The 23667-nt window shown below is 37.3% G+C and overlaps 1 protein-coding gene across 1 annotated transcript in view; it reads left to right on the forward strand.

Annotated features, from left to right (window-relative positions):
* The first annotated feature begins 1092 nt into the window (after positions 1-1092).
* LOC132545187 (E3 SUMO-protein ligase RanBP2-like) overlaps positions 1093-23667 on the forward strand; it is a 35776-nt gene continuing 13201 nt past the window's right edge. The window contains exons 1-27 of the mRNA XM_060208864.1: positions 1093-1173; positions 3650-3717; positions 4653-4766; positions 5181-5224; positions 5560-5609; positions 5730-5789; positions 7140-7208; positions 7385-7546; positions 8100-8224; positions 8363-8492; positions 9533-9704; positions 10021-10245; positions 10681-10770; positions 11418-11506; positions 11920-12219; positions 12936-13048; positions 13253-13454; positions 13842-13973; positions 15450-15528; positions 15745-16004; positions 16177-16377; positions 16703-17093; positions 17331-17768; positions 18082-18479; positions 18814-19867; positions 21325-22467; positions 23000-23572. Of these exons, the coding sequence (XP_060064847.1) occupies positions 1108-1173; positions 3650-3717; positions 4653-4766; positions 5181-5224; positions 5560-5609; positions 5730-5789; positions 7140-7208; positions 7385-7546; positions 8100-8224; positions 8363-8492; positions 9533-9704; positions 10021-10245; positions 10681-10770; positions 11418-11506; positions 11920-12219; positions 12936-13048; positions 13253-13454; positions 13842-13973; positions 15450-15528; positions 15745-16004; positions 16177-16377; positions 16703-17093; positions 17331-17768; positions 18082-18479; positions 18814-19867; positions 21325-22467; positions 23000-23572 (6748 nt within the window). The 5' untranslated portion in view covers positions 1093-1107. The remainder of the gene's footprint in view (positions 1174-3649; positions 3718-4652; positions 4767-5180; positions 5225-5559; positions 5610-5729; positions 5790-7139; positions 7209-7384; positions 7547-8099; positions 8225-8362; positions 8493-9532; positions 9705-10020; positions 10246-10680; positions 10771-11417; positions 11507-11919; positions 12220-12935; positions 13049-13252; positions 13455-13841; positions 13974-15449; positions 15529-15744; positions 16005-16176; positions 16378-16702; positions 17094-17330; positions 17769-18081; positions 18480-18813; positions 19868-21324; positions 22468-22999; positions 23573-23667) is intronic.

The following is a 23667-nucleotide window of genomic DNA, read 5'->3' on the forward strand; positions in this document are numbered from 1 at the left end:
ACGTGACATTACTTACTTGAACTGACCAAAATTGACATGGCGGATGTCATCGATGAAACAGAAAGCACTTACTCTTGCGGAACACCTGGTCTTACTCTTCTTGTACTTTTATTTTCTGGAGTCTCCGTGTAAATCTTTCTTTTTTTTCTCTCTCCCCTTCCCCCAGTTTTACGGAGTTTTTAGTTTGGATGATAATACCATTGGATCTCTTTCGTGGCTTCCGAGTTAAAGCGGTAACAATTTTAAACGTCGGATGTTTAAATTTAAGACACCCCTTTCGACCATGTTGGCCATCATATAAATTTCAAAATAGTCTCTGAACGATCACATAGCTCACCAGTTTGAGTATAAGCAGTAATGGAAATCATTAATTTAATATAATGATAGTAATAGATGATGATGATGATAATGATGATGATGATGATGATGATGATGATGATGATGATGATGATGATGATGATGATATTTCAAGTATCCATCATTCAATGTAAGTCTTGTTAAAGATTTCTGTCTGACTTTGCAAAATCTACCCAATATGCACTTGCTCATATGTAGAATATTCTTTCAAGATTTCCTGAGTAATTTCAAAACTAAAGATAGCGTCTGGTTTGCCCAAATGTCCGATCAAACTCGAAACGTGGCCTGTGTGATTAAGACAGTGTACATATATCCCTCCCACCCCCCCACCCCACCCCCGACCCTCCAAGAACTTTTTCCGGAAAAATACAGCTGCTAGACCTATGTTTAGTATTTTCCATCCGGGTGCGTTCGTGTCGGCAAATAGCACATTGTGCGAAATAGTCGTTATTGCAAAATACCTTCAAAATAAAATTTATAATCACAAAATACAAATATAAACAGATGTGCATGTTTTGAGAAGTAAACTTTCCAGTAACTCTGACATTCATCAACAAACGGTATAAATTATATTATATAAGCTGCGAGTAGGAGAGACGGCGGTCATGATTGGATATTTTCGAAAGATTTGTTAGGGTTGATTTGATTGGTTAAAGGAAGCCGGCATGTTAAAAATACAAACCTGGAAAAGGGCCATCAAACAAAAATAAGTTTTTCTTTTAACAATATACTTACCGACCATACAAAAGCATGTCGACAACACGGAGAAGTAAAAAGGACATAGACCGATTCATCAGTCAATTCCCAGAAGATCAGGTAAACTGTGATACTGCCTCTCAGAAACTGATTTCTGGTTTCTATATTTAGATATTTATTGCGCCATCAAAAAATGCAAAGTAGGAGTTGATAAAGTGCTTTTTAACCGTATTGATGACCATAATATACGTTACACGGAGTAGCCTTCTTAATGTTATACTACTGTGTGAATGATCCAATAAGAAAATGCTTTTAGTTTACCTCAAACTTGTCCTCAGCGAAATTTACCAAACTAGTGCACATTGATCAACCCCCCCCTCCCCCCCGTGCCCACCACCCCCATGTCAAATGCTTCGTTGTTTATCAAAAATTTGAAAAAAGAATGCATTTCGGCAGTTGGATGTGTTATGTATGGTTATGAACAAAAACAGATTTTTGGAAAATCAAGATGAAACGGACCACATGACTGGTTCAAACTAGATGTGGCCAGAACAAGAGTCAGAACAGGTCGACGTATACAGTAATAGTAGGTCTAGTGACTTAGCAAAAGAATCAGTAATGTGGCCTATGCGGGTTTGATTCTGTGTTGGTTAATACACCAGAGATATAATAAAATCTGATCATTCGGAAAGACAACAAGGACAGTGTATATGTCAATGTCAGTCTGACACAGTGAAATATCCCCTAACAAAAAAAAAAAAAAAAAAATGCGGTGCAGATAACTGAGGTTTTCTAGTTTCCTCACAAATTAGGACACTATTATATTCAGTCCAATGTAGAACATAAAAGTATTAGATGTAAGTTGAATTAACTTGGTTTAGAATTGTTAAGTTGATCACTTTTACTTTCAGTTTCTTCTTCTAAGAACTAATGGAAGACACATTTTATAGAAAGTCTTTTCTAGTAATCTGAATAAACTACTTCAAAATTTAAAGAAATCCTATTACTTCATTCCTGGAGGTTTGAAGACTTCACAAAAATGGAAATAGGTTGAAGAAGCTGAATTGACTTAGAGTGTATGAAAGAACCTTGAGGAATGTTTAACTTTTTGGATGTATGAATGAACAGGGAAAGAAAATATTCCTGTCAGGTACCCCAACCAGGAATCAAACCTTGGTCTCCAGTCTGATAACCACCTGGCTTTATCAACTGAGCCAAAGAAGCATGCTCTGTCAGCTGATTAACAGAGACAGTATTTAACACTACATACAAGCCTCACTGACCTGCTCCTTTTACAGATATGTAACAAAAATTGAAATAAGATATTTATATCACTTATGAAAAATGTATACATTTTACAAAGTTTCATCTATACCGGGTGTGGAGACAGCGTCCCACAATCATTGATATTCAGTAAATTCTTCTAGGAACTGTTGTGGATACAAAAAGTATACCAAGTACTCACTAAAAAAGTGAAAAAATGTAGGTTGAGAGTAAAGACAACACAAACAGCCCCTTCCCATGTCTGGATATGAAACATGTCAACAACTTGATGCACGAATAAATTGTGAATCACATGGCTTTGTTTTGGTTTATCCAAACAAAAGGAATGGAAACTCTACAGGCATTACTTATTCCTCTACTGGACCTCACCCCTCTGCCCCAAAGGGGTCAGCCAAACCTTTTGTCCAAAAGTCTCCTTCACCCAAGGATGCTTATGACCCAATTGTGCCAGAATCCTGATATTCCTACATAAAAAGAAAGATTTTACAGAATTTGCTTCATTTTCCAAAGAGGGCTTTGTTCTTCCAGCCCATGGGGAATCAAGACCGACTGTTTGTATACAAAATTTAGTCCCCTTCACCCTAAGTTGTTTCAGACAAGAAATGGGACAGAATCCTAAATAGGAAGCATTTTAAAGAACTTGCTTCATTTCCTCATATGTGCCCCAGCTCTCAAACCTGCCTAGTTGTTTATGGATAAAAGCAATTTCTAGGGTAGGTCCAGCAAATGGCTAATTCCTTAACAAAAATTGCTAAAATTTTGGTAAGATATAGGCAAAAACACTTGTACCTTAGTAAGATATAGTGACAAACATTTGTACCTTAGTAAGACATAGGCACAAACACCTGTACCTTAGTAAGACATAGGTACAAACACCTGTACCTTAGTAAGACATAGGTACAAACACCTGTACCTTAGTAATATATAGGTACAAACACCTGTACCTTAGTAAGTTATAGGCACAAACACCTGTACCTTAGTGAGACATAGGCACAAACACCGGTGTCTTGGTAAGTTATAGGCACAAACACCTGTACCTTAGTAAGACATAAATTCTAGAAACTAGAGCCAACGCTGTGGTTCTTGGTGTAGGTTGGGGTGTTCCTGATATCCCACACTCAGATACCACTCGGTATGCAGGGCTATTGAGGAAAAGGGGACTAACTAGAAAGTATCAACCACAACAAGCTGAGGATGTGTTGGTTGTAGGTTTATTGATCTTGTCTCCTGGTTTGGCCCAGACTATGTACCTGATGTTTTTACTGCTGTTTGCAGTTTTGTTTTTAACAGATGTATATTTTGAATCTTTCAGATCAGTGCGAGGGGTTATCAAGTTGCTGTTCTTTACGCAGAGATTGGTGAATATGACCTTGCCAAAAAGTAAGATACAGTACATTTGATATACTTACAGACATGTATTTTTCCCCAAAGTGAGACTTGTCAGCAGACAGATAAAAAGACCTGCATGTTGATCGTTCCATATACAAATAATTTTTGACAAGTTTTTGGTTACAAAATAAATTAGTCCGAGACATTCTGCAAATACACTCCAGACTTTGTAAATAATTCATTTTGGAAATTTGAACACTCCCATCCTTTGGAATTTTGTGCTTCCTCAGGAAGTTGTAAAACAGACTGGTCTTGGCTGTCATGGTTGTGCTCATGAGCAAGACAAATCTAATTGCTCTTGATGGCATGTGATTGGCTTTCTGTATGCTGTTCATTTAAATAGCTATCAGGTACTAAAAGGATATCTTGTATATGAAACAGGGAAGTCTTGCACACTACCCAGTGCTAGATTTTTCTGTCTTGTGTGATCTGTCTGGTGCTATATCCTGTATATGATATTTGGTGCCAAGCAACATTACTATTCAAATAATGTCATATAAAGTAGTCCTGTTGCCTTACCACAAATGAAGGTAATACAAACAAACCGAGAATTTAAAATTGGAACCAGTTGAGAACAGCTTATGCAATTTTGGCATACATGTATAACATATGAGAAAAAGGGGTTCGCTTCAAATGAGATATTGGTTTGGAATGTCAGTCCTGAACAGAGATAAGTTGATATCACATACATACAGTTACAGATTGTATTAGTCTAGTCTCTGAATGACCCTGGCTGGATGATGAAATTGTGCAAAGAGAGAAATTTGAACAAATTACCCACCATTCTATCATCTGGTCACTCACTGTTTGTACAGAGTGTTTGTACTAGAAATATATATTAACACATATTGTAGACTGTGTTATTGTGTATTGCCATGTAGTATAATAAAAACTTAATTTTGATAAGGAAATATGGAACATTTTAGGTACTTAACATTCTACATGAGTGTGAGAGATGACCTGCCCCAGGCACACAAACTAATGGCACAGATATGTGAGGGTCTACAGGAGAAGGAACAGGCTATAGCTTGCTATAAAAGGTCAGTGTGAGGGGGATCTGATACCATTTATTTTACTGTAAGCCCAGAGGGACAATATATAACTTCCTACTCATTGTATGTGGTGGGCTTAACACAGCAACATTGAAATCTAGTGGAAGAAGAAAATGATGACTAAAACTAAAAAATAAATTACTTCTATCCACATAGCTGATCTAACCTGTATCCTGCATATGAATTCTGTTATAAATGTAGCGATACCAGAACAAGACTTAGAATCATTGGGTGAAATAAATGTTTTACTAGAATAATTCATAAGAAGCATTTACCTGATCTAGACTTATAGTGAGAAGTACAGCAATCAGAAGTTCTAATTTTGATTTCACATCTTGTTACATGTATTTTTTTCAATTCAATTTGTTCATCAATCTTAAATTGCCTTCATGACTTTTAAAGGTGCTTGGAGTTGGACAACTCACAGAAGGGAACCATTTTAAAAAGTAGGTGCCTGTAATAGGTATTTAATAGATCACTGCCTTTTGATTGATTGTTGACATTAGCACTATGTTAAAATGTCAGCCAAATCTTTGTATATGAATCTCTCCATCATCATGATTACTCAGTACGGCCAATATCCCTTACATGTTAGATCGTGATTCAGTCTCTCTCTTATGAAGGCCATTGTCACAAATCATAAAGTTTAAAGAATGAAAAAACAATAACAATAATAATAAAAAAATAATGAATAGAAATCAATAAAATCTAAAAAGTTCATTGATAATGAATTTCATTATTTGGTTAAGCCTCCACTATCTGATCTCTGTCTCTGTTTCAGTTTGTGAAGTGCTGAGTTCTATGCCCTCTGATGATGCTCAGAGAATCAAGGTGAGTTACAAACATATAGGTTCAATATTGTGGTGCATGCAGTGAGGAATTTATAAGCACCTCAAACTTTACCATTTCATCAAGTTATGTAATTTTCATATTGTTATTATCTGTTCTCAGTATTGGGCAGAGAAGGCAGAGAAAGTATTCCCAAACAATCCAGTCGTCTTCAAGTTGAAAGTAAGTATTCAGAACTTATCTGGCTGAGGATTATTGTTCTACTTCATGTCACTAATCACTAGAATCACTAATTTTCGTGTTGGATTCTTTTAATTGATTTTGTGGGTATTCTTAATCCACAGATTCATATTTCCATGAACTGATAAAATTAACACAAGTACATTTATTGAGCTGTATATGATTAACAAAATCAAACATCCATGAAATAATGATTTGTTAAGAAAAAAATAAGCCCAACGAAAATACACAATTTCACACCAGAAAATTTTTCTTTAGATATATTATAGTATTGTTAAGATTCATCTGCTTGTTTGATATGTTGCTGTGTGTTTGGTATACATACAAAGAAATATTTCTCTTCAAAGATTATTATAAAGTTACACAAGTGAATAGCACTTTTTCATACAAATTTAGAATTGGATACAGTAGAGTCAAATACCATTTTGTGGTAGTGATATTATGTTCTTTATGACATAATCTACCTGTTATCCATTGAATTCATCCCTGTAATGTTTTTGCATACATGTCACTAGTGTGATACCCTGGAGTATTTTTCATTGTCTGTACAAGTCAGAAATTGATTATGATACCGTAATAAGGACAAAGGACAATTATGTTACATCATGCATTGAGAATGGTTCAACAAAATGCTGCCTCCATATGATTTTTTTTCATCCTCATTGTAACTTTCAAACCTATCGAAATGTAACTTTTCTGAGTTTTGTGATAAACAGTATCTTAAATTTGATTTCATTTCATATGAGATTTATGAAACTTGTCTCAAATTTATAATTTTTGCACGCCAAAGCTTGCAAAAATAAAACCTCAAAGACTTGTATAAAATCTTGTATGAAATGAAAACTCATTTAAGATATATACATATATGGATAAGTGAAATGTATAAAAAACAAATGAGTATGAAATTGATTGAAAAATGGGAAGTCAGATATTCACCAAGATGTAATTGAACACTACACTCTTGAAAATTTTCTACTGAACAATGAAAAGATTGTTTGCTTTTCAGAAGTGTTGAACCAAATATCAATGACAAATTAGACATTATACACTTACTGAAAATGTTTAGATGAATGCTCAGTTACTGATGATTGGTCAATGAAACATTTATGGTGAAATGTTAATTTTATTTTCCCAGTCACTTTAAGAAAAGACATTTGCTGTTAAAATGTTCAGTTTGACATTAAAAATTGCATTCTGTTGTTCAGTTAGTTCTTGAAAAATCTAACCTTTTTCAGCTTCTCATTGTTACACTGTTGATTTCTGTTGACATTTTTATATTGATGAGAAGGTTGGTACAATAAACAAATTAACTGAAAAAATGTCTTGTTTCAGGAAAAGATTTTGTCAAGTAGTTCTGGGACAGATCTTGACAAGCTTGAAGAACTCTACTCAAAACAGCTGGTATGTTTTACTTGGCAAAAAATCCATATTTATTTTACTCTGAAAGATAACCGTAGCATTTTAATATTTTCTCCTACATAAAAATCTAACTTGGAACTTCATGGATAATTTCACAAAGAGGTGTTTTATTGAACATCCAGCAGCACTGGTACTGATGTCTGTTTTGTTGTTTCAAGGAAAAGAATTACACAGATGCAAGCTTGCACATCAAGTTAATGGAGTTGTACCTGACAAGTGACCGTGTCCAGGCAGCAGTGAACCATGGAATCGAGGTTGAGCGTACTCTAGCATTTGTCCAAAATGCAGCCTGGTACAAGTGTTTAATCAAGGCATTCAGTGTAAGTTTGCAGAAATATCGGATTCCACTGGATGGTCATGTTGTGTTTTATAATATTGATCTATTTTTGGATAAGAATTTCTGTTTCTCTTTTCTTTAAAACAGTATTCCTATTAAGAACTGTCATTGTATTTGATACAAGTCTTAAGCTTTGAATGTCTTAATCAAGTATAACATCAAGGTCATACTTGAAAGGTCAAATCTGTACACATTATCACACTAGATTTGAGCATCTTCTGTAATGTCAAGTTGTAAAATATCTGTTTGGTTCCTGTTTTTCAGTTATTAGGCTAAATTTGAGATAGAAAATGATGATTTGGGAATTTTATTTCACATTTTTGTCTTCATTCTCATACAATGCTAGAATTCAAGAAGGGAAGTTGGAAGCTATAAACTGTGTCAATAACAATTCAATACAAATTTTTGTTTTCATTTGTTCCTATGGTAACTCATGGCTATTTGTAATTAATGAAACAGGTCCTAGATATGTAAATGAAACATATTACAGTTGTATGTTACGGAAATACTGATGGTGTGACTTGGCTGCTTTTTAGGTTCACCACCAGAGGGAGCAGGGTAGTGATGACATCTACATCCATCATCTATTTGCCCTCCAAAACTTAGTATTCCAGATGATGTCTGACCATGATGTTGTGACCTGTGCCACAGCTCTACACCAGTAAGTATAGCCTATAGCAGTCCGCTGCCTGTTATTGTAACACTATACTGATACTTGATGTAGTAAGATTTGATTTATCTAAAAGATTCTGAGGTTAAGACTAAATATTATTGTTTTATTTATACATTCCATTCACAGGTTTGATCAGTGCTTATTTGAACTAGCTAGAGCGTCCTCCCAGAGACCTAAATGGCGTGCTGTAGTCACAGAGATGGAGGGACAAATCTACTTCCTGTCTGCACTAGTTCTATTTAAACGGGCTCAGAAGGTGAGTTGTTCCAGACTTCTCTTATATTTTTTCAAACAAATGCAAAAGCTGACTTTTTCCCCATTTTTACTAGACTTCATCAATAAATGTAAACTACAAAAACACAGAGTGTGATGTTAGGATTTTACTTAAAGTCGTGACTTGGCTCCCTAGTTTGGATAATTTACTATTCTAGTAAAACATCTACTTGACCCAAGGCCCCAGGATCATGAAATGATAGTACATCTAAATCTGTCTTACGTTTTGACAGATTAATAGGATGTTTCCCTAGGTTGAGGATAGGACAGAGAAATCTTTATATGAAAAGGAGATTCACGACTGACTTACCTGAGGCTTTGCTGAGGTTTAGACTGTCAGGAATCTCCTCCGGGGATGAAGATTTCTCTGTCCCAACCTCAAACTAGGGAATGATCCTTTTTAACACTTTATATCTATCATGCTAGAAATATATGAATAACAAGACAAGTAGCTGCCAACATATATTAAGAAAAGGCCCAGGAAATTATTTTTTATTTTTCTTTGACCAATTTGTAATCTTCATTATACATTGTGAAATGAAAATAGTCATCATAATAAATCGTTGTCTTAATGAATATAAAACTGATTTGAATATACAAAGATGAACAGATGCTGTTGTAACATAATATTGAATTTATCTTAAACTATCAGTATTAATCAGTCACGTCTCACATCTCAAATTGATAACTTAATGATAAAAATATCTTACTCTCAACAAAAGTGTTTCTTGTCTTTTATTTCAAAATAAATTATTAGTTGAACAGATGGTAACCCTAAACAAAACATGGATTCCTCAGAATTCTGGAATAACATTAACCCTTTCTTAAATATTAAGGGATAAACAAAATTTTCTCTGTATCGTGTCAAATACAAAGTGTTGGTGCAGGGTCAGGGTTTGACTTGAGCATCCTGTATTTTGCATATTTGGCTTGTATAAAAAACAAATGAAAATTATATCTACAAATGTGACATGTATCTATGGGAACCTTAAAAATCATCATTGAGTGTATTTGGTGTTGTAGGGCCAGGTTCTTTGGAAAGATGCCAGCTTCTTTGCAACTGTTTGCCTGTTGCTGAGCAGTCAGTATCCAGCCATTGATGTGAAAGCTGCCTGGTATCTACAGCTAAAACAGCACAATCGCAAGTTCTTCGACAGATTACACAAGATCGGAGCCTACAGACACAGCCAAGGGGGTAAGAGAATTTTTGTTAGATAGTAGAGTAAAAAAATCTTTTTGTGAGGCATTTGAATAAACTAAGTGTTGCTTGTTGACAAAACTGGAAACAATTGGTTTTCTTGTTAAATCATTTACAATGTGTTCCATGACATTGGCCTTGCTTGTGTTATGGTACCTATGTGACCTGATGGAAACTTTTCTTTTACCTGGAATACCTGTTGCTTGATGAGGTTTTACATATGATACCTGGTATTAACCTTGCTGTTACCATGGTGACTTGGTACATGATGACTTGTTACCTATAACCTGATACTAACCTTCCTGCTACCTAGGTTACCTGGTACTTGCCATGACAAAGTCTGACAGTGTTGCTCGTCTGCAGCATATTAAACAGCAGCTGAAGACACCTCGAGCACGTGAGGTTTTCTATGATACACTCTTCACACTACGGGAGATGAGAGATCGTAAGGACAAATCATACATACTGAACTCTGACACCTTCCACAAAGTACCAGTAGTAGTACCCTCCAGAGCTGTGGTGACACAGTATGACAAAGGTAGGTAGTGGTGTATTGAGGATCATCTTACACCCCACAGCAATTTCCTTGTTTTTTTGTTTTCAATCAGAAAATAATTATGGTCTAAACCAAGTAGGGAAAGTGTTTGTAGAGGTAAAGTTAATCCTGTATAATCCTGGCATTTTGTTTTTCTAAATTTGTTATATTTTTTGGAGGTATATTTATAAAAGTGTGGGACTTTGGCAATTATTCCTTAGTTGTACTGACTCATTATCAGTTATAAGAAACAGGTTTGTATGGTAGTTTGTCTGTTGTGAAAAATACATCTATACTGTTAGGTCATAGTTTACATTTTAATGTATATGAAATAAAAAAAAAAACCATTATCTTAGGAGGGTCTCACCCATGACAAATGTGCAGTAAGTCTGAGATGTTGAGAAGATTTTGAAAGTATTTGATGTTACACTTTTCCAGATGTGTTATTGCTGTATGGTGATAATTTGCATGTCCTAGTGTGGCAGGCACTTCAGAGTTACAACACACGGGACACCACACAGCCATATTGTAAGTAAGATTAAATGAAATGTTACTGTGTACATTCATGTCTTGCATTATCTATATTTATTATATATATCTATTAATAGCATTGTGAAGTAGTATCGTTTGAATCTAACCACGCTAAATCTCTTGAAAACACCCAGACAGGGGTGAAAAGGTATATGTCCAATATTTATCTGACTAGAGGTGTGTTGTAAAGTGCTATTTCAAACGTTTTTTATTTTACACTGTTTTTGGAAATTAGGATACATATACAGATACCCCGAAATTTCTGTTCATAAGAAAATATGTACCATTTTGTGATTTTAGTGAAAAATGTATGTATGTTTCTTCAAGCTTTGGTAAAACCATGAGAATTTAAAGCATTTGGTGGGAAAAACTGAAAAAACATCCAAAAGATACATATTGTGAAATCATATATTTTCACTGGACTAAAATTTTGTAGTTGTAGTGCATTTTCGTTGGCACTTGATTTTGAGGTGAAATCTTGCTCCTGAAATCCGCTGGTACTATAAGCAAGTAATTTTATCTGTTAATTTTATGGACATACATATTTGTAGATTAAAATAAGCACCAACCTTCATTAATGATTTCACATAAATACTGAGGTAACATCATTTTTACCTTCAATTACCTGGTTATTTTCATAATAGATGGGATGGATCTGTATGCCAAGCTGCCATATACCAGTACAACCTTGAACAGTGGCTCGCCAGAGTCTCTATCACAGGTGGATGTACAGGTAAGTTACTCACCTTATCACAAATTCAAATCCTTGCAAAATCAAAATGATCCAATACACAATATCTCTGAGATCAAAATATTGTAAAATCAAATCTCAGTAGTCAAATATTTTGAATAAAACAATACATGTATTTTGCCATTATGTTCCAGATTGTAAATGATTTTGTCCTATGAAGGCATCTGCACCAACTTGTCTGTTTTAGACTAGCAAGCTGCATACATCAGGAAAATAGGAAAATTTGTGCAGAGAACTAAATAGGGCAAAGTGTTATGGAGATGTTTACAGGGACATTTAAAAAAGTACAAGAATTAGCCTAGCTGTTGTACAAGGTGTCTTCTACTTCAGTGATGACACCTTGTAAATTTATATTTATTTTTTCTGTTGCTGATAAATCTTCTGTTGTTTTCCAGGCATTTTTCTGTGCTACGGTACGATGTGCTGCTGTGGCCTATGAGGATCAGAACAAGAGCTTCCGTCCTGACAGCTACCGACCTCAATTCCTCCCAGCATGCCTCAGTCAGTCACTGTGCAGTAAGGTGCAGGGTGATTGGTGGGAGGCTATGTATAAGTTCAGTGTGGGAACACCACGTGACAATTATGCAAAACTAAGACTAACAATTCAACAGGGCTTGGAGACAATTCGTCTGGTGGGTGCACACGGCATGGGGCTGACGCTGGTAACCCATCTTGCTCAAACATTTGATAAATGGGTAAGTTCCTTTGTACACTTCAATGCACAAGTAAAATTTGTAGTTTGGAGAGAGAGAAGACAGAAAGAAATTTGATGCAATGGAAAATCTGCCACTGTCCTTATTACAAACCAGTGGTTTTCTTTATACTATGAGCTCACCACAAAGTTTGTATAGGAAGTGATTTCTTTGTCCCCTGGGCTTACTGCAGGATAAATATGAAAGAAACTTTGATACTTTGATAAGTAGTACTAATGGATAGGAGGAGGCAATGTGGAACAGCAGAATTATTTTAGATAGGAGTGGAAGGGTGAGGAAGCTTTATGGTTTTTGAGTGAGGAGAGAGATAGGAATGTTATCAATGTTACTGTAAAATAAAACAATTTTTGTGGAAATTTTATTTTTGTTGATTTTACGGGTATTTGTTAATCCACAATTTACATGTCCATGGAATAATAAAACAATAGAAATTGACAAGGACTTTTTACTTGTGGATCTCATAAGATTCATCCACAAAATCAAGTGCCAGCAAAATTTGATATTTTTGTAAAAACCTGAATTCCTTCGAAAATGTAGGATTCTATTATAAAATTCAATTTGAGATTTGGATTACAATTTGGTTGATGATTAATGAGTCTGAAGGTTGATGGAGAGTAGATCTTGAGATGCCTTAATTTCCTAGCACAGTACATGTAGAAATACCTATAGAAAAGGTGTTTATTATGGGTTATTTACAGGCTCAGACACTGAAGAAAGATGGGGTCTGCGATCCTACTAAACCTCAAGCCATGGAAGGCCGTGCTGTGTTCTATTGGAAGGAAGCCATGCAGATGCTCAAACGCTTGGAAAAGTGAGTTGCATTGTATTTGGTCATTTTGGGATCTGTTATACAGAATGCTGTTCATTTCCTCTCAATACTTATAAATTAAAGAGATTATCCACTGAAGTGGGGTGTTTCCACCAATTTCGCCTGTCCGACTTGATCACAGGAAGGATATTTTAATTCTTACAATACTGTAATTTCAATAGTCATAAATTTCACTTTCTTTATCAGAAATTTGCCTTATCGCTACCCGAAGGAGCGCATGTTTGTCGATGGCAACCAGGTCAACCTTGATGCTGACAAGATCTCTGATCTAAAGGAGCAAGCAACATTTTCATTGGCAGTGCTTGACATGCGTGAAGGACGTCTTGAAGAGGCCAAAGAAAAGTTTGAAACCTCTAAGAAACCTATAGCTACCTATTACTTGGCTCAGGTATAGCAGAATACACAAACAGTCAGTAAGACAGTTAATAATCTTTAACCTGCTAATGAGGTGATCTTAGATAAGCATTATACTGTCTAATTTGTTTTGCCATTTTTTTGTGTCAAAAGCAGAAATCTTACTATTGTCATTTTATACTTTCACCATTGAAAAGAAGGAAATAAATATATAATGTAACTCATTTTAAATTTGCCAGTTTGATATCCTACAGCAACAATTAGACACTGATAAAAATAACCCAGGTTTATCAATAGTTTCAATCATGCAATTTACCGAATAAATGTTATTACACTGCTGAATCAATAAAGATGTGTGTGAAGGCGTGAGGCTGTCTTGAATATTTCTGTTTCTTTCACTGTGAACAATTTATTTTGGTAGATATTTAGAACCTTGGCTAACAAGGTGTCAATGGACACCCTAGGAGGCAGTGATCAGAAAAAAGCTCTGTTGGAACGTGCTTTGGACATGTTGTACCTTGCTCTAGACCGTATACAGGGGGATACAGAGCATGTAAGTACATACTCACATAGGGAACACCCTATTATATGTGAGAAAAAAACAAAGAGTTAAAAGGGACACAAGTTTTGTGAATGAAGCAAAGGGTCAAAGACCATACTGAAAAAGGCCATACATATCTAAGAAAAGCAAGAGATTAACATCATATTCAAACGGGACAAAAGTTTTGAGTAAAGCAATGGGTCAGAGGTCACACTAAGTAACAGAAGCAAAGAGGGGACAAAAGTTTTGTAAGTAAGTATGTCTATATCTTTGGCTGTTTCAGCCTGAGACTTAGGTTGTTTAAATAATATGGACATGTATACCTCTAGTGATAACACCCCTAATCTCAATTGCTCTAGTGATAACACCCTTAATCTCAATTGCTATAGTGATAACACCCCTAATCTCAATTGCTCTAGTGACAACACCCCTAATCTCAATTGCTCTAGTGATAACACCCTTAATCTCAATTGCTCTAGTGATAACACCCCTAATCTCAATTGTTCTAGTGACAACACCCCTAATCTCAATTGCTCTAGTGACAACACCCCTAATCTCAATTGCTCTAGTGACAACACCCTTAATCTCAATTGCTCTAGTGACAACACCCCTAATCTCAATTGCTCTAGTGACAACACCCCTAATCTCAATTGCTCTAGTGACAACACCCCTAATCTCAATGGCTCTAGTGACAACACCCCTAATCTCAATTGCTCTAGTGACAACACCCCTAATCTCAATTGCTCTAGTGATAACACCCTTAATCTCAATTGCTCTAGTGACAACACCCCTAATCTCAATTGCTCTAGTGATAACACCCTTAATCTCAATTGCTCTAGTGATAACACCCCTAATCTCAATTGCTCTAGTGATAACACCCCTAATCTCAATTGCTCTAGTGATAACACCCCTAATCTCAATTGCTCTAGTGACAACACCCCCTAATTTCAATTGCTCTAGTGATAACACCCTTAATCTCAATTGCTCTAGTGATAACACCCTTAATCTCAATTGCTCTAGTGATAACACCCCTAATCTCAATTGCTCTAGTGATAACACCCCTAATCTCAATTGCTCTAGTGATAACACCCCTAATCTCAATTGCTCTAGTGATAACACCCCTAATCTCAATTGCTCTAGTGATAACACCCTTAATCTCAATTGCTCTAGTGATAACACCCCTAATCTCAATTGCTCTAGTGATAACACCCCTAATCTCAATTGCTCTAGTGATAACACCCCTAATCTCAATTGCTAACTCTCTTAACATTTTAATTTTCCCTCACAAATTCTTCATTGATAATCACCATAACCTTTACATGGAAAGGTTGTTCTACAAGCAAAATGTCACTGATAAAATCAGGTTTCACTGCTAGTGATTTTTGCAGGAGTACCTCAAATTTAAGTATACATGGTTTCCATGAATGTTTATGATAATGTTTTAGTGTATGGTCTGTTCAGTAGAAATTGTCCATGATTTGTTGACAGGAGCTGCACAAGGAAATTCCTAATACTCTGGATGAAGTAGTTAGTCTGCTTGAGCGAATGCAGATGCCCAGTGGTACCTGTAAGTTAGCCTGTATTCTTTCACTTTTACACCATAGAGACTCCATGGTTATTTTATTATTTAAAGCTGATACTGTCTTTGAGTAAGTTGAAAAATTGAGAAATGCGAGGACTGTTAGTTTGCACCTTTAGTCCTACACCCACATTGTATCAGATACACTTTTTAACCATGCTTTATTTTGTATTGTCTTATTTGTGAATTATATTGCCCTTGCAGCACTGATAGACAGTATATCTGTCAACAACAATGCTGACAACAGCTCAAATGACGACACACCCAGTTTCAGCACTCCAAAGAGTTTCCACACAACCCCTGGGGCAGGACAAAATGGCACACCCATCAACAGAAATGCTAATGTCAGTGGCTCCTGGGGTGGGGGCTCCATAGAACCATTGTCTCTCTTCCCTAAGGAGTCACCCAGTTTTGTGGCCAGCAACATCATTGAGCAGAGCACCCCTGCTCCACTGCATAGAGAGGTGAGACCATCTTTGTCCTAAATGTTTCCATATAAGTTCTGCATGCCAAACCTGTTGATTTTATAAACAAATGTTACATGTTTATTGATTTTACAAAAACATCTGGAATGAATCTTAAGAATAAAATCATTTTTGTTGTTCAATGAAAATTGTGTTGTACCATTGATTGTAGACAAATCAACATGTACGGCCAAGCCCTGAGCGTCTTGATGCCAGAATTTGGGCACTGGAGAAAAAAATGGCTACCCTAATTGAGCTTCAAGAGCAGTCTAAAAAGCACTGGGAGAGAACGGTACAGGATGCCATCAAGAATATGCAGGAAGAAATGAGGGCGGAAATGGCCCAAAATAATGACATACTTAAGGAGATGAAGGTAAGAGTTGTGAGGGAGGGGGTATGTAGGAAAGGATAGCCATTGTGATCAAAAGCAAAGGAAGTATATATCTTCAGATTTTTTCTTTTCCTTTTCAGCAGAAATATGTAAATTTCAAAACCCATGATTGTAAATAAAAAGTTTTTTTGCTATTCAATATGTGATCAATTTTATGACAGAGGGTTATTCAGTACAAATTGTAACTCATATAAGGAATTATATGTACTTCAAGAAAGATACATCAAGCCATATCCAGGCTTCATATTTTGAACTTTGATGAAAACATGACGGTCAATATTGTAACAATACACTACTTTTGATGCAGGAGTTCCTAGTATCATTCCGTGGCTCTGCAGCAGGGAGATTTATAGGACCTACCCCCTTCAGACCCCCACAGTACTACCCCCCTCAACAGCAGTCATGGATTCCTCCTGGTAACTATGGCTACCAAATGTCCCCAGTTCCTGGAGCTCCACTTGCTCCCTATCCTGGGGCAATGGGTCCATATCCACCTGCCAACCGTCTGACTCCCCAGCCACCTGTGGGACCAACAGTGAACCAAATGTCACACCAGAATGATATTGTTGAGGATGATATCTACCACATTGATGGAGAGTATTATGAGGATGATGGCTCACAGCCCCCTCCCCACAACATGTACAGTGAACCACAGCTTAGTCAGGAGTGGCCCTTTGGTCATCGTGCAGGGTTAGAGGGTATGTATTAAAGTTAACTGAAGGGTCAGTTATTTAGGGTTTGAGCATACACATAACTGGAATATGGGCAGAGTTATTCCAGTTGTAAAAACCAAGCTATCCAATTCCAAAATGTTATTATTGGACCTTAATTAAGAAAAGAAGCATTCAGTTTATATAAAAATCGATGGAAGATTGTTCAATTTATCATTAAAGGTTTTGCATGAGACAAGTGTAGTATATCACTCTTACTTGTAGGGAAATCAACCATCACCTACACTCCCTCTGGTCAACAGAATCAGGCTATGCCGCAGCCTGGAATGTTTGCAAATGCTTTGCGTGGACCGTCTCTACAGTACACCATCAAACAGCCTAGTATGGCACAAATGCCAGGACAACGCCTCCCCTCATCCCAACCTCCTTCACACCCAATGCCAGGACCAGGATTCTTCTCATTTCCCCAGTCGTCTACGGCCGTGTTTAAGTCCCAGGATCCCACATATCCAATGGCCAGTCGTTCAGGGATGGTGATACCTCAAACATCACAACCCTCAGCTCTCATGGCCGTCCTCACCAGATCACCAACAAGTGAGATCACAACAACGACTGTCTCTATACCAGGCAATGTGTTGACAACCTCTTGTATGCAGGCACAATCAAACATGGGTCAAGCTGACAAGGACAACTTGTTTGAAGGTAGGTATTCGCTGGACAAGAGAAGAGCTGCAAATAAAATATCACTGATGTGATTTGTTGAAATTATATACTATCAGTGAAACATCCAGGAATGAGTTTGTAGACCATCTTAAATTCCTAAACAATGTAACTTTATGTGATACTGAATGCTCTTCAATTGACCTTAAACTGCAGTAACCAGTCTGGTCCATGTAATATATTAGCTGCAGTTGTATATTAAAGTGTTTGGGTGTTGGGACTTTTGGTTGATGTCATCATGTATTGTTAATTTGTTTGAATTTAAAATTTGACGGACCAAAATGACTGCTTGCAGGAAAGCCAGTGTCCATATGTCAACCTCAGTCGATGGTTTCCCTAGGTCAGACCACTTCTCCTGGAAACGTGCCCCTGTTCACTAGTCTCATGGCTGCCTCCAAATCACCGGACACATCTGACATCCATCAGTCACCATTACGTAGTGCTGAGGTTCCCACAGGAACCAGTTCTGGCTCCAAGACAGATTCCCCAAATCTAACGCCATTCACAGACTTTGCCAGTCTAGCAAAGTCATCCCCACAGTCAGGAATGTTTCGTCCAGCCAGTACTGCAGTGCAGAAGTCTCCTATGACTAGTCCCTTAAAGTCACCTGGCAAACAGGATGATGATGTGGTTGAAGAATACGAACCGAAAGTGGACTTCAAACCCATCATTGATCTCCCTGATTTGGTTGAGGTGAGTACTGCAATGCATAGCTAAACAGTTTCAGGATCATTTGTAAAGATTTTCAGATAAAAATTGCAAGTGTTATAATTCTATAATTCTTTTCAGGTTACTTTATAGATGTTAAATTTCATTAAACATATAGTATTCCAGTCCAGGCTGTTTCACGGGTATTTAATATTCATGTTTGTCTATCAGTTCTTACCAATATTTATCATCGATATTTTTCAAGATTTAATGTCCTCCAGTTTTCAATTGTACTTGATAACCACAATTATATCAAAATGAAATCACCCACAATTATTATGAATTATACAGAAATCATACTTAACAATCTCTGTACTAGGTAAAAACTGGAGAAGAAGAGGAGGAAAAGATATTTGGAGAACGTTCTAAACTTTACCGATATGACACAGAAACTAACCAATGGAAAGAGAGAGGCATTGGAGAAATCAAGTTACTGAGACATCGTAATACGAAACAGGTTCGGGTGTTAATGAGGAGAGAACAGGTGCTGAAGTTATGTGCCAACCACAAGCTCACAACAGCCATGAAGCTAGTTCCCATGGCCAGCTCTGACCGAGCATGGTGCTGGACAGCCATGGATTATGCTGAAGGTGAACTGAAGACAGAGCGTCTCGCAGTCAGGTTCAAAACCCCAGATCAAGCTAACTTGTTCAAACAGGTATTTGAGGATTGTCAAGCAGACATTCAAAAACAAGAGCAGGATCCTTCATCTTTACCAGATCCTACTGAGAAAAAGGAAAAACCAGACAAAGATAAGACATCACTCTCAGAGATGATCAAACCCTCCACTGGCAAGGTGATTCCAAATGTGGCATCAAAAGGACAGACACTTAAGGAACTGTTTCAACAAGAGGAAAGTAGCAAGAATTGTGATGGCAAATTTGGAGTATCACCAGTTGGTGGCTTCAAGTTTGGAATGACCCCATCAGAATCAAGTGCAGAAACAAAAACAACATCAGTATTGAAGTCGGCAGTTGGCAGTGAAACTAGGCAGCAGTCATTAAGTGAGATGTTCAAACCTACTGCTGGGAGCTGGGAATGTAATGGATGTTATGTCTCCAACGATGCTAATGTACAGAAATGTTTGGCTTGTAATGCGCTAAAGCCTGGAGTAAAACCAGAAGATATCAAATCAGCAGCCCCAACTTCTGTAGGGCAATCTGGTTTTAAATTTGGTGGACCTGCCACTGGTGGTTTTAAGTTCGGAATGCCACCAGCCACGTCTGCCAACAATGCCAAATCTGCTCCATCCACGGCAGCTTCAGAACCAACATCAGCTGGGTTCACGTTTGGATCGACACCTGTTTTCAGCTTCAAAAAGACAGAGACTGGCACTTCAACTAGCAGCACTTCCACCACATCTGGTGTTACAGGTAAGACTCCTACAGCATTGCTGTATTTTCCCATGAAAATTATCCTAGACAAGATATGTCACTATACAGTGTAACAAATAGTTTTCAGATGTAACAGTATTTAGATCACCTGAGTCTCAGGGTGACCTATTGCGATCCACTTTTGTCCGGCATCATGTGCTGTAAACTTTCAGCATTTTCGACGTCTTCTGGAAAACTCATGAAGTGATTTCAATAAAAATTTAGCAAACCTTTCATTGCTAAAAGGTGACCAAAGTTGTAAATTATATGGTCCGGGCCAAAAAGGGTCAGATTGATTGAAACTTCAAAAATGTTCTCAAATCCCAGATATGATAGAACGGTGCTTTACCAAAATTGTAAATTTCTCGACTCCAGGGTCTCACATGTCCACTTGGCGAGGGGGTTTAATTTAATGTTGTTTATATAGGAAAATTACATTTTGAGCATAATTTGGTTGTTGTCTTTTAGAAATAGTTAAAACTTGGTAAGAATTATCGATATAAGCTGACAGTTTGATGAGATGCACATATTGACCTCCGCTGACCCCCAGGGAATGATGGGCAGAGCCAAATATTGACTGAAATTTTGATGATGTTCATAGGTAGCAGATTTTATGTAGGAAAATTTAGTTCTTTTATTTAATGTCTTTTGATTCGAACTTGGTTAGAATCCTTAGCATGGAACAGCACTTCACATTTGCATTATGTGTACAATATGGTTGAAGTTATATTTTTTTAACAAAATCATTTCTATCACATGTTACAAGAACAATTGTGACTCAGGTGACCGCTAAAGCCCTTGGACCTTTTGAAATGTCATGTTTTGTTTATAATTTTGTCATCATTTTGAACTGTGTTGGTCCATGTTAAATTTCAGACATTTCAGTTTATCTGTAGTTGTGCAAAAAATGTTATTTCAAGACTAACCAGAGACAAGAGATGTTGATTATTTTCAGTCTTAGATTTTAACGCTTTCAAGTCTGTGATGGCTATAGATTTCCCAAAGTTATGAAAGGATATGATATTGTAATACACATAACTATACCACAAGTCATTTTATCTTAAGCCAATCATGATTTTCTCTTTATATTAATTTTTTTTGTTCTGTTTTTGTTTTTCTTTTCCACTAATTTGGGATAGGGCATTTTTCTTTATTCATTAAGAAAAATAAGTAGAAATAAACTGAAATTTTGAGGAATTATGTTTAAGTGTATTCAATAGGAATATTAGTCCAGCTAAAAAGAGAACTGAATAGGTATTATAAACGCTAACAAACTCTTACATTAGTAAGTCCCATGGTCTTTCTTGATAGCTTGATGTCATCTTTGTTTATCATGTGACTTGTTTATTATTATGTCCAATTAGTTGCTCTTTTTACTTGTACATTCAGTTTGTCTCTTTTAAAGGACATTTTAATTTTGTTGCCTAGTGTGTGTCTATATTCAAATTTCTCTTCAGCAGGTGGATTTAAGTTCAACATGAGCTCGCTAGTGTCCAGTTCATCACAGTCCACAAGTACCGCCACTACATCCACTGCCACACCTTCATCTACTGCAAATAAAACTGCCCCTGGAATTGGTTCAGGCATAGCACCAGCACAATCCATGCCAAAACCTACTACATTTGGTGCTCCTGAGGGAGGTTTCAGTTTCAACCTTGGTAAAACTGGTACAGATACCCCTCCTCAGACCACAGCTGAATCAACAGCTCCAGCCTCTTTCAAATTTACAACAGAACCTGACACCAAGCCAGCTGGATTCTCCTTCAAAACCACAACAGAACCAAAGACACCAGAATCCAAACAGTCAACCATATCATCTGGATTCCAATTTACATTCACTCCTTCAGGAACCCAGGGAAAATCCCCTGGAGTCACTTCTCCCAAATCTCCAGATGGCAATGATTATTATCAAAATAAGGAAGGAGAAGACGATCACATACACTTTGAACCTGTCGTGTCGCTTCCAGAGGCAGTCACTATAGTAACAGGAGAGGAGAATGATGAGGTATTATATGAGCATCGAGCCAAACTGTATCGCTTTGATAAGCAGGAATGGAAAGAACGAGGCCTAGGCAATGTTAAGATTCTGTATAACAGTGATACAGGGAAGTGTCGTCTTCTGATGCGGCGGGAGCAGATCCTCAAGGTTTGCTGTCATCACTATATCACTCCAGACCTCATGCTCAAACCAATGCCTAAGACAGATGGCAAGGCCCTCATCTGGTTTGCCATGGACTTCTCTGAAGAAACACCAAATATGGAGCAATTCTCCATTCGGTTCAAGTCTGCTGAAGTTGCCAGCAAGTTTGTTGATGCATTTGACAAAGCGCGGGAAAAGGCTGGGAAGGAAGAACTCAAGTCTGAGGATTCCCCAGCTGCAAGTGTGGTTAAGTCTCCAGAGACTAAAAGTTCATTAGCCTTAGGTAAATCTGAGGATGTAGAGTTTGTCCGTGAGGAAAAGGCCACAGAGGAACAAATTGCCAAGGCCAGGAAGTATATGTTACCTGATCATTTCTACCTGTATTTGACACGAAAACCATGTCCTGGGTGTAGAGGATGCACAGACAGTATGCCAGGTGACCCAGTTAGTAAACCCACAGGTAAGATTAAGATTAATTAAGATGTCTGTGATAATGGAGTTACAAATTTTGCCCACCAGGTGGGGTGTCAAAAATTTTTCTCATACATGTATAAACAAGTTTAAGTTATTGTCAGTACAATATCTTGTGTGTAAGTGGTCGGTTGGCACAGAGGTAACATACTTGCCTTTTACTTAAACATCAGGGGTTCATTTCTTGGTATGGACGTGGAAAGGTATGTTGTCACCTTGTACTCCAGTTTCCTCCCTTAGTAAGACCTCTCGTGTGCTTCCATACATCCAGGCCAGCAAGAGTGATAAAATATGACAGTTGATTGTTTCCCAATGTTTTCATCAATATTATCAGTATAAGTACCTTTGTAGGAAAAACACTGGTGCACTTCATTAGTCAGGATAATGTGTACTCCAACATCACTACAGACAAATTATACCATAAATGGATATTAATATGAATTTCGTGATCTATCTTTAGTGCCTGTGCAGAAAGTTTCTTTTCTAAGGGCTTTTGTTGAATATGTCATTTTAACTTACAGATAACACCACCACAAGTGTGTCATTGAAGGGGTTGTCTGGAAAGTCTGAAACCTCCACACCAAACAGTGTGTTTGGAGGCGGGGAAAGTATAGGTTCTGGATTGTTTGGTAGCCTTGAGACTGGTAAAGTGTTTGGTGCTGCTTCCACTCCAGCAAGTTCTTCGCCTGGACTTGTGTTTGGTTCAAAACCTAATTCTCAGTCTACTGCTGGAATATTTAGTACCCCTACCACAGGAGGACTGTTTGGTTCTCTTCCGGCTACAACTGTCTCTTCAACTGGAGGACTGTTTGGCTCAATGCCAGCAACTTCTACCCCTTCCACAGGGCTGTTTAGCTTCACAACAGCCACATCAACTCCTTCCAGTAAGGGATTGTTTGACCCTGCACCACCAACTACAAAACTTGTTAGCCAGCCTGCAACATCAGAAACAGGCAGTACCCCAAAGAACAGTGGTGATCACAATGTCAGCCCAGGAGGAACAGTCTTCGGGGGCCAGAGCACAAGCTCAGCAGGACAGTTCTCTTTTTCACAGCTGGCGTCACAAGCTGGTTCCGAGAATGCATTCAAGAAAGGTATGTACTCAAATTGATCAGCTTTTGATATTTGGTTTTGATATGTTTTGTTAAGAGTGTCAACAGATGATGAAGCCACTCAATGCCTTGATCAT

The sequence above is a fragment of the Ylistrum balloti genome, unplaced genomic scaffold (genome assembly GCF_031769215.1).
Source record: "Ylistrum balloti isolate Yb309-2 unplaced genomic scaffold, AGI_CSIRO_Ybal_v1 Utg369830, whole genome shotgun sequence".
Classification (NCBI taxonomy): domain Eukaryota; kingdom Metazoa; phylum Mollusca; class Bivalvia; order Pectinida; family Pectinidae; genus Ylistrum; species Ylistrum balloti.